Genomic DNA, 10925 nt, shown 5'->3' on the forward strand with positions numbered 1-10925 from the left:
CAGTTTACTGGTCCCGGGATAGAAATCTGATCTAAGCTGGGCTGCTTAGAACTAGAACCAATTAGGGTTTTAGTTCATTCTGGGCTGCGCTCTTGAAGCAGACAAAGCTGGTCTGTGGAGCAAAAGAAGTAGAAGTCCAAGGAGGCATTTAGAATCCATTATCTAACAGATTTCAATTCCTGACTTCAGTTTTACCTGAGGCTGGCCATACTTGCCCTTGAATTCTATGAAATACCTCTATACTCTCAAATAAATGTTTCCTTTGAAAAAAAAGAAATACTAGCTTGTCATACTTGCCACCAAAGAGGGCTTATTAACAGCAGAAAGATTTAGAGTTCCTTAACTAGCCCCAGAAAAAGAGAGTTGAGGGTTAGGATAAGGCTGGAGGTGGTGGAAGGACACACGCTCCCCTCTGATAGCATCTTACTGTTCTTCCATCAGGCGGCTAAACTTCTCCCGGGCCAGATCCATTAGCCCGTCTACTTCACTCTTGGAGCGTTTGAAGTTCTCGATGCTGAACGCATAGACTGTCACCTCCAGGATGCCCAAGTTCAAACACCAACGCAGAGTCTGAGGGGGAGAAGGCAAGGAGCTAGGATACAAGGAAGAGCAGGAAGGGAAACAGGACATGTCTCAGCCCCAACTCAGTGCTCGAAGTGGGAGACAGACTTTTTTCCTCCCTACTCTGGGTAAAGCTAGGATAATACCAATGCTTCTCTCAGAATAATGAACCAAACAAGCAGAAAGCCACCACTTGAGAGACTGAAAAATGTGAACTTAATGAGTATTATTATGCTGATGCTACTGTGGTTTACTGGAAAGAACTCTTTGCTGAGAGAGTAAAGTTTTAGGTCCTAGCCCCTGACTCCATCAAGCACTTGCTATGTGCCTGCCGGCATATCATGTAACCTTTCAGGGCCTAAATCTCCTTCCTTATCTGTGAGACAGCATCACAATCCATCCCTCACAAGGTGGCTAAAGGTACATAAACAGCATCATTATTCCAGAAGACTGAGAGGCTGGTGAGTTACAAGAAAACGAACAACGACTGCACAACTGTGTAGCATTTAGGTCTCCAGAGTGTTTTCACTACATTATCTCATTTGATTCTTCAAGCAACCCTTTGAGAAAGGCATTGTCGTTTTCATGCCTACTTTATAGGTAGTAAAACTGAGGCTTGGAAAATGAAGAAATGTATAAAAAGTCCACAGCTCTACTGTATGAATCCACTATATGAGGTTCTAGAACAGCGAAAACTCATCTGGAGTGACAGAAATCAGAACAGTGGTTGCCTATAGAGCGGAAGAGGAGGTAGTACAGGGTTTCACTGGGAGGGGGCACAAAGGAACCTTCTAGAAAGATGGAAATGTTCTATATCTTGATAGGGGTGTGGACTAGACAGATGAGTGCAATTGTCAAAACCCCAAATCTGTGCATTTCCCTGTATGAAATTACACCTCAATGAAAAGAGAAGTAAAACTCAAACTTAACTCAGTCTTCTGGTACTTCTCTAATCCAGCGCCACTAAAGGTGGAAAACAAACTGGAACTGAGAACAGCAGTGTTGAGATAGGGAGCCCAGAGGTTAAAGGCAAGGGATAGAAGACAGTCAAACAGAACTGAAGAAATAAAGCTCAAGAACCACCTTTCTAATTCGCTATCAGACACACAAACACATTAACTGCCACCTGAAGAAAATTACCAGTGCAAACCAGACGTGTGAATAGGCTTGGGCCTTGAAGACCTTACCAGGCAGCGAACTTAGTGAGTACATCTGGGTTGGAGCCCACCATTGACCTCAGTCAGTAAAGACGCTAATAACAGCTTCAATTTTTGAGCACTTCCTTTACGCCAGCATGTGCCACATTCTTTTCACTGCACCATATTATTTAATCCTTATGTTACTTCCCCATATTACTGATGGAAGAACTGAGGCAAAGGGAAGCTATGTAACTTACAGCAGGTCACAGAGCCAGGAAGGGGCAGAGCAGGGGTGCCATGAATTCTGAGTGACCACAGGGCTTAAGCTTCTAAGCACGAGGGCAAAACTGCCTCCGGTCACAAAAGAGAAACTGAGATCAACAGACCTGAAGACCTCCACAATGCTGGAGAGGACTCCACAACCACTCATTCAAGGCAAAAAGTATCACTGTGCTGGCTTCAGGCTGTGTTCTTGTGCCAGGAAGCTGAGATCCGCGGGCTCGTGTTTCACAAAGATCAAATCAGTCCATTGTTACTGTTAAATTTAATGTTTCCCAATATGCAATAGGCATTAAAACCATAAAATGCTGATGACCTTTGTTGGAGTCATATCCTTGTTTGTCTGGTACTTTTCCTAGTTTAAGCACTTAAAGGCCCATGTCCTGAAAAACACCTCTATCTCAGGATGGGTAGTCACCCCCTACTTTTGCTCTGGAAATGTCACTTCTAAGAATTTATTCTAAACTAGTGCCATTTATGAAACTAAAAAGCAAAAGTGTTAGTTGCTCAGTTGTGTCCAACTGTTTTTGATACCAGGGACTGTAGCCCACCAGGCTCCTCTGTCCATGGGATTCTCCAGGGAAGAATACTGGAGTGGGTAGCCATTCCCTTCTCCAGTGGATCTTCCTGATCCAGGTATCGAACCCAAGTCTCCCGAATCGCAGGTGGATTCTTTACTGTCAGAGCCACCAGGGAAGCCCAGTACCATTTATAATGTCCAATAACAGTGGAGCAGCTGAAAGACTAGTCAGATCCTCAGAATAAAATGTTTCACAGTCATTAAAACATACAGGTAGAACGGCTATATATGAACCTAGAAAAATACTTGCCCAAATGTCAAGAAAAAACAAGGCTATCAAAGCTATAGATAAAATATAGACCAATGGAACAAGATAGAAAGTCCAGAGATAAACCCACGCACCTACGGGCACCTTATCTTTGAAAAAGAAGGGAAGAATATACAATGGGGAAAAGACCAGTCTCTTCAATAAGTGGTATTGGGAGAACTGGACAACTACATGTAAAAGGATAAACTCAAAATGGATTAAAGACCTAAATGTAAGACCAAAAACTATAAATCTCCTAGAGGAAAACATAAGCAGAACACTGTATGACATAAATCATAGCAAGACCCTCTATGACCCACCTCTTCAGTTCAGTTCAGTAGCTCAATCGTGTCCGACTCTTTGTGACCCCATTAATCGCAACACTCCAGGCCTCCCTGTCCATCACCAACTCCCAGAGTTTACCCAAACTCATGTCCATCGAGTCGGTGATGCCAGCCAACCATCTCATCCTCTGTCATCCCCTTCTCCTCCTGCCCCCAATCCTTCCCAGCATTAGGGTCTTTTCCAATGAGTCAACTCTTCGCATCAGGTGGCCAAAGTATTGGAGTTTCAGCTTCAACATCAGTCCTTCCAATGAACACCCAGGACTGATCTCTTTTAGGATGGACTGGTTGGATCTTCTTGCAGTCCAAGGGACTCTCAAGAGTCTTCTCCAACACCACAGTTCAAAAGCATCAATTCTGCGGCGCTCAGCTTTCTTCACCGTCCAACTCTCACATCCATACATGACCACTGGAAAAACCATAGCCTTGACTAGATGGACCTTTGTTGGCAAAGTAATGTCTCTGCTTTTAAATATGCTATCTGCTGCTGTTGCTGCTAAGTCGCTTCAGTCGTGTCCGACTCTGTGCGACCCCACAGACGGCAGCCCACCAGGCTCCACCGTCCCTGGGATTCTCCAGGCAAGAATACTGGAGTGGGTTGCCATTTCCTTCTCCAGTGCATGAAAGGGAAAAGTGAAAGTGAAGTCACTCAGACGTAGCGACTCTTAGCGACCCCATGGACTGTAGCCTACCAGGCTCCTCCGTCCGTGGGATTTTCCAGGCAAGAGTACTGGAGTGGGGTGCCATTGCCTTCTCCAATATGCTATCTAGGTTGGTCATAACCTTCCTTCCAAGGAGTCAGCGTCTTTTAATTTCATGGCTGCAATCACACCATCAGCAGTGATTTTGGAGCCCCTCCAAAATAAAGCCTGACCCTGTTTCCCCATCTATTTCCCATGAAGTGATGGGGACCAGATGCCATGATCTTAGTTTTCTGAGCGTTGAGCTTTAAGCCAACTTTTTCACTCTCCTCTTTCACTTTCATCAAGAGGCTCTTTAGTTCTTCTTCACTGTCTGCCATAAGGGTGGTGTCATCTGCATATCTGAGGTTATTGATATTTCTCCCGGCAATCTTGATTCCAGCTGGTGTTTCTTCCAGCCCAGCATTTCTCATGATGTACTCTGCATATAAGTTAAATAAGCAGGGTGACAATATACAACCTTGACGTACTCCTTTTCCTATTTAGAACCAGTCTGTTGTTCCATGTCCAGTTTGAACTGTTGCTTCCTGACCTGCATACAGGTTTCTCAAGAGACAGGTCAGATGGTCTGGTATTCCCATCTCTTTCAGAATTTTCCACAGTTTATTGTGATCCACACAGTCAAAGACTTTGGCATAGTCAATAGAGCAGAAATAGATGTTTTTCTGGAACTCTCTTGCTTTTTCGATGATCCAGCGGATGTTGGCAATTTGATCTCTGGTTCCTCTGCCTTTTCTAAAACCAGCTTGAACACCTGGAAGTTCACGGTTCACATATTGCTGAAGCCTGGCTTGGAGAATTTTGAGCATTACTTTACTAGCGTGTGAGATGAGTGCAATTGTGCGGTAGTTTGAGCATTCTTTGGCATTGCTTTTCTTTGGGATTGGAACGAAAACTGACCTTTTCCAGTCCTGTGGCCATTGCTGAGTTTTCCAGATGTGCTGGCATATAGAGTGCAGCACTTTCACAGCATCATCTTTCAGGATTTGAAATAGCTCAACTGGAATTTCATCACCTCCAATAGCTTTGTTCATAGTGATGCTTTCTAAGGCCCACGTGACTTCACATTCCAGGATGTCTGGCTCTAGGTGAGTGATCACACTATCGTGATTATCTGGGTCATGAAGATCTTTTTTGTACAGTTCTTCTGTGTATTCTTGCCACCTCTTCTACATATCTTCGGCTTCTGTTAGGTCCATACCATTTCTGTCCTTTATCAAGCCCATCTTGCCTCTGTTAGGTCCATACCATTTCTGTCCTTTATCAAGCCCATCTTTGCATGAAATGTTCCCTTGGTATCTCTAATTTTCTTGAAGAGATCTCTAGTCTTTCCCATTCTGTTGTTTTCCTCTATTTCTTTGCACTGATCGCTGAGGAAGGCTTTCTTATCTCTCCTTGCTATTCTTTGGAACTCTGCATTCAGATGGGAATATCTTTCCTTTTCTCCTTTGCTTTTTGCTTCTCTTCTTTTCCCAGCTATTTGTAAGGCCTCCTCAGACAGCCATTTTGCTTTTTTGCATTTCTTTTCCATGGGGATGGTCTTGATCCCTGTCTCCTGTACAATGTCACGAACCTCTGTCCATAGTTCATCAGGCACTCTGTCTATCAGATCTAGTCCCTTAAATCTATTTGTTACCTCCACTGTATAATCAAAAGGGATTTGATTTAGGTCATACCTGAATGGTCTAGTGGTTTTCCCTACTTTCTTCAATTTAAGTCTGAATTTGGCAATAAGCAGTTCATCATCTGAGCCACAGTCTGATCCCGGTCTTGTTTTTGCTGACTGTATATAGCTTCTCCATCTTTGGCTGCAAAGAATATAATCAATCTGATTTCGGTGTTGACCATCTGGTGAGGTCCACGTGTAGTCTTCTCTTGTGTTGTTGGAAGAAGGTGTTTGGTATTACCAGTGTGTTCTCTTGGCAAAACTCTTATTAGCCTTTGCCTTGCTCCATTCTGTACTCCAAGGCCAAATTTGCCTGTTACGCCAGGTGTTTCCTAACTTCCTACTTTTGCATTCCAGTCCCCTATAATGAAAAGGACATCTTTTTTGGGTGTTAATTCTAAAAGGTCTTGTAGGTCTTCATAGAACCGTTCAAGTTCAGCTTCTTCAGCGTTACTGGTCGGGGCATAGACTTGGATTACCGTGATACTGAATGGTTTGCCTTGGAAACGAACAGAGATCGTTCTGTTGTTTTTGAGATTGCATCCAAGTACTGCAGTTCGGACTCTTTTGTTGACTGTGACCCACCTCTTAGAATAATGGAAATAAAAACAATAATAAACAAGTGGGACCTAATTAAACTTAAAAGCTTTTGCACAGCAAAGGAAACTATAAACAAGGTGAAAAGACAATCCTCAGAATGGAAGGAAATAATAGCAAATGAAACTGACAAAGGATTAATTTCCAAAATATACAAGCAGCTCATACAACTCAATAGCAAAGAGACAACCAACCCAAGCAAAAAGTGGGCAAAAGACCTACCCAGACATTTCTCCAAAGACATCCAGATGGCTAATAAACACATCAAAAGATGCTCAACATCATTATTAGAGAAATGCAAGTCAAAACTACAATGAGATATCACCTCACACTGGTCAGAATGGCCATCATCAAAAAATCTATAAACAACAAGTGCTGGAAAGGGTTTGGAGAAAACGGAACCGTCTTGAACTGTTGGTTGGAATGTAAATTGATAAAGCCACTATGGAAGACAGTATGGAGATTCCTTAAAAAACTATGAATAAAACTATCACGGGCTTCCCTGGTAGCTCAGCTGGCAAAGAATCCGCCTACAATGCAGGAGACCCTGGTTCTATTCCTGGGTTGGGAAGATCCCCTGGAGAAGGGATAGTCTACCCACTCCAGTATTCTTGTGCTTCCTTGGTGGCTCAGCTTTTAAAGAATCTGTCTGCAATACAGGAGACCTGGGTTTGATCCCTGGGTTGGGAAGATCAGCTGGAGAAGGGAACAACTACCCACTCCAGTATGTCCAGGAAGACAGTATGGAGATTCCTTAAAAAACTATGAATAAAACTATCATACAACCCAGCAATACCATTACTAGGCATATACTCTGAGGAAACCATAATTCAAAAAGACACATGTACTCCAGTGTTTATTGCAGCACTATTTACAATAGCTAGGACATGGAAGCAACCAAGATGTCCATACACAAATGAATGTATAAAGAAGCTGTGGTATATATACACAATGGAATATTACTCAGCCATAAAAAGGAACACATTTGAGTCAATTCTAATTAGGTGAATGAACTTAGAACATATTATATAGAGTGAAGAAAGTCAGAAAAACAAATATCATATATTAACACATATATATGGAACCTAGAAAAATGGTACTGATGAACCAATTTGCAGGGCAGCAATGGAGATGCAGACATAGAGAACAGACTTACGGACATGGGCGGCGGTGTGGAGAAGGAGAGGGTGGGATGAATAGAGAGAGTAGCACAGAAACATATACACTACCATATGTAAAACAGATAGCCTATAAAAATTTGCTGTATGACTCAGGGAACCCAAACCCCCTATAACAACCTAGAGGGCTGGGAAGGGGTGGAAGGTAGGAGGGACGTTCAAGAGGGAGGGGACATATGTATACCTATGGCTAATTCATGTTGATGTACGGCAGAAACCAACACAGTATTCCTGAAACTCCAATACTTTGGCCACCTGATGCAAAGAACTGACTCATTGGAAAAGACCCTGATGCTGGGAAAGATTGAAGGCAAGAGGAGAAGTGGATGACAGAAGATGAGATGGTTGGATAGCATCACCAACTCAATGGACATGAGTTCAGTAAGCTCCAGGAGTTGGTGATGGACAGGCAGGCCTGGCGTGCTGCAGTCCATGGGATCACAAAGAGTTGGACACGACTGAACGACTGAACTGAAAAACAAATATATTTTTTTCAAAAGCTATAGATATAATTTTACAGATGTTAAGTCATGTTGAACATACTATAAGGACTGGGATGAGGCACAGAAAAATATAAACTGTTGATTAAAGTGGTAAGAGGAGACAACTTTGTTCTTATATCTAATAGTTTGTGATGATTCACTAGACGATTTAATTTTTTGTGAATGTTGATGAGACTTACAGCTAGCAAACAAGCAAGGAAGAAAACAAACAGCTATAAAAGCACTCTCAAACGACAGCAAACTCAGGGCTTGGTTTTTTAGCTATAATCCAATTCTCCCCAGACCATTCACCCTTGATTCTGCCACTCACACCCACCTCTGCCAATTTGTTGAAGCCCTGTGAGTGGCCCTCCTGCCGCTCCACTTGGCACTTCTTGGCATAGCGACGGTTCCCATCCATTATAAACGCAATGTGTTTGGGCATGGGGCCTGCCTGTGAAGTAAGAAGACAAATGGACACATCACATAACACTCAAGAGATAAAAGGAGACAATATGCCAAGCTGATAGGCTTAAGTTATATGATAAAAGTCCTGAGGAAGGGAATTGGGTATTCTGTACTTTTCGCTCAATACATAAGCATTAAGCACTTTTATTTATTTTTATTTATGTGTTTATTGAGCACTTACTATATGTCAAGTACTATGCTGGATTTTTTATACTTCACCTTAGTTTTTTTTCATCATACAAACATATGAAATAAACAGTATTATCTGCATTTTACGCACGAAAAAACTGAGGCTCAGAGAGGTCAAGTGACCTGCATGAGTTACACAGCCAAGAAGAGACAAAGTAGGGATTCACACTGAGGTCTATGTGCTTTCAGAGTACATGTCTTAACCATATGCCCTTAACCACCAGCTTGGTTTCATTAGTTCTCAACTGAAAGACATAGGAAGGATAGTGATGGATGTGGTCAAATGTAGAGAGCATCCTCATAAAACAGGCATCCACTTCCATCTGAGTCCTGTCACACAGGAATAGAGGCCTGAAATTGCTGGATCTTCTTATTTCACTCAAGATTTTTATAAAAATTTCAATGTCAGGAGCCACTTCAAAACAAACAAGAAAGGCATTTGGGAGGCAAACAAAACTTCTTATCTGGCTTAGAGCAGTCTTACGTTGTCCATCATAGCAAAAATTCACTCCTTGGACTATTTTCCCTCACTGGAGGGTTTCTTCATAGACCGCTTCCCCTGCAACTCTCTGACATTTTCTATTTTTGTCCCCGAAATAAGAGGCCTTCCCCCCAAAAAAAATTTCAATAAAGTCATGAAGTTTGTTCTTCCCAACACAAGACTGCAGAGATTCCCTCAGGAGATGCTTTCCATTTCCTGCACTGCCTGAGATTACATGGCATTTTTTGTGTGTGGGGAGGTGGGGTTCAAGGCTTACTCATAAATTCACTGCTACCAGCTGCTTGGCAGCCTGGGGCTGAAAACAAGTTGACTGGCTCCAATCTCAAACCTTTCATATGCAGAGGATATAACTTTGCTGTGATTCCTAGAGAAAAAGCTGAGGGAAGCTCTGGGGGAACCAAGGAGAGTATACGAAACAGAGTGATTATAGTCTTCAAATGGCTGAAAGGCATCCCCAACAATAGTAATTAAAAACTGCTAAACACTGTGCTGAGTGCTTTCAATGTAGTTTCACCTAATCCTCAAAACCACCATATAAAGTCACATGGTTAGTACATGACAGAATAGGACTTTCATTCATAGTTGTCTGCCTCCAGATCCCAAACTCTTAACCATTATGCTCTACTATCACATCAAAGAAAGATTAGTTATTTTATCTAAACCCAGAGGACAGTACTAGGAATAACCGATCAAAGTTCTACGGAAACAAATTTCAGGAAGACCTAACAGCCGGTGCTGCCCAGTGATACCGGGAGGTCCCAGGTTTCCTGAAAACACGGGAGTTAGGACAATAATTTGCCAGAAACGTAGACTTGCAATTCTAAGATTATTTAACACTACTGCTAAATTCTATTACAAATCCATCAACGTCAAGGATTACTCAATTTTAATAACAGGTTTTGATGTAAGATTACCCAACGAACCAAAAGGCCAGCTGGTGCTGTGGGCCACTGCTCACCTTTATGATATTGGCACAGAACCGCTCCCAAAATGACAGCTCTCCTTCTTTGACCCATGACATAGTTCTTGCCCCGGAGAAGCAGCACAGAACAATCAGACACCACCCAGCTAACTCTGTATAAACAAGAAAGAGAATCAGAAGTCACCACGCCGGCAAACAAATACGTCTGACTTGCAGGGAGCCACCAAAAACGGTAGAGAGCAGCCAGCATTAGAACCCAAAGGCACTGGCCTAAGCCTCTAGTCTTTCTCTACCCAGACTTATAAAACAACAGGACTTCGGGGGCAGAGGCCTTTTCTTGGCTCCACGGGCTTGGTGGAGCTTGCTGCTCTCCCCTTTTCCCTCAGTGTCTGCACTGCCTTTTTCTGAACATCTATTGAAAACGTCTGCTTCCTGTCACATCGTAGTGCCTACATCCTGATCCTTCCCCCTTCTTCCTTTTCCATCCTCCCCCAGGCAGTTTCCGACTTTCGATGCTCCAGGTCGACAACCCCTTCGCCTCCTATCCTAGAGATTTCCCAATTATTTACTCTCTCACTGTCTCTTCCACTGTCCCCTTTGTCTGTCCCACAGCTGCCTCTTGCCCAGTCAATCTCTCTCCTCCAGTCCACCCCACCCTGAATCCAGCACCTTAACAAGCTACGCCAGCGCCTTCCAACTGCTCCAGCGGACCCACACTTCCTCACGACGTGGCGCTGGAAGAACACGTCATCGTTGGGCGCTGGGACACGCCTCTCGCGTCACCTAAGGGACGGAGCCCTGGCCTGCGCTTGCGCGCTCGGAGGAGCGACGAGGCGAGCGTTCCCGGCCGTTAGAAAGCCTGGAGGCGGGGCGGGGTGAGGCGAAAGCGAGAGCTGGGCTTTCGGGACGCGGTGAGGCCGGCGACTCGGCTCACGGCCAAGTGCCGGGGACCTTGCTGGGGAAGGCGGGGTCCAGACCACCTGGGAGAGCCGCTAAGTCTGTAGACCATCCGGTTACAGGACAGGAATTAGGAGTTAGGGGAGTCTCATCTCAGAAATGCCGGGACTTCT

The 10925-nt window shown here is 43.7% G+C and overlaps 1 protein-coding gene across 5 annotated transcripts in view; it reads right to left on the reverse strand.

The window, feature by feature from the left end:
- The window catches only part of DHDDS (dehydrodolichyl diphosphate synthase subunit), a 37304-nt gene extending 26726 nt beyond the window's left edge, over positions 1 to 10578 (reverse strand). For all 5 annotated transcript variants that reach the window (XM_081586450.1, XM_081586448.1, XM_081586447.1 and 2 more), the window contains exons 1-4: positions 10525 to 10578; positions 9892 to 10007; positions 8112 to 8228; positions 428 to 570 (exon numbers count right to left, since the gene is read on the reverse strand). In XM_081586450.1, the coding sequence (XP_081442576.1) occupies positions 428 to 570; positions 8112 to 8228; positions 9892 to 9954 (323 nt within the window). In that variant the 5' untranslated portion in view covers positions 9955 to 10007; positions 10525 to 10578. The remainder of the gene's footprint in view (positions 1 to 427; positions 571 to 8111; positions 8229 to 9891; positions 10008 to 10524) is intronic.
- Between the last annotated feature and the right edge of the window lie 347 nt (positions 10579 to 10925).

The sequence above is a fragment of the Giraffa tippelskirchi genome, chromosome 3, assembly GCF_054371585.1.
Source record: "Giraffa tippelskirchi isolate mGirTip1 chromosome 3, T2T-mGirTip1v1.2.pri, whole genome shotgun sequence".
Classification (NCBI taxonomy): Eukaryota; Metazoa; Chordata; class Mammalia; order Artiodactyla; family Giraffidae; genus Giraffa; species Giraffa tippelskirchi.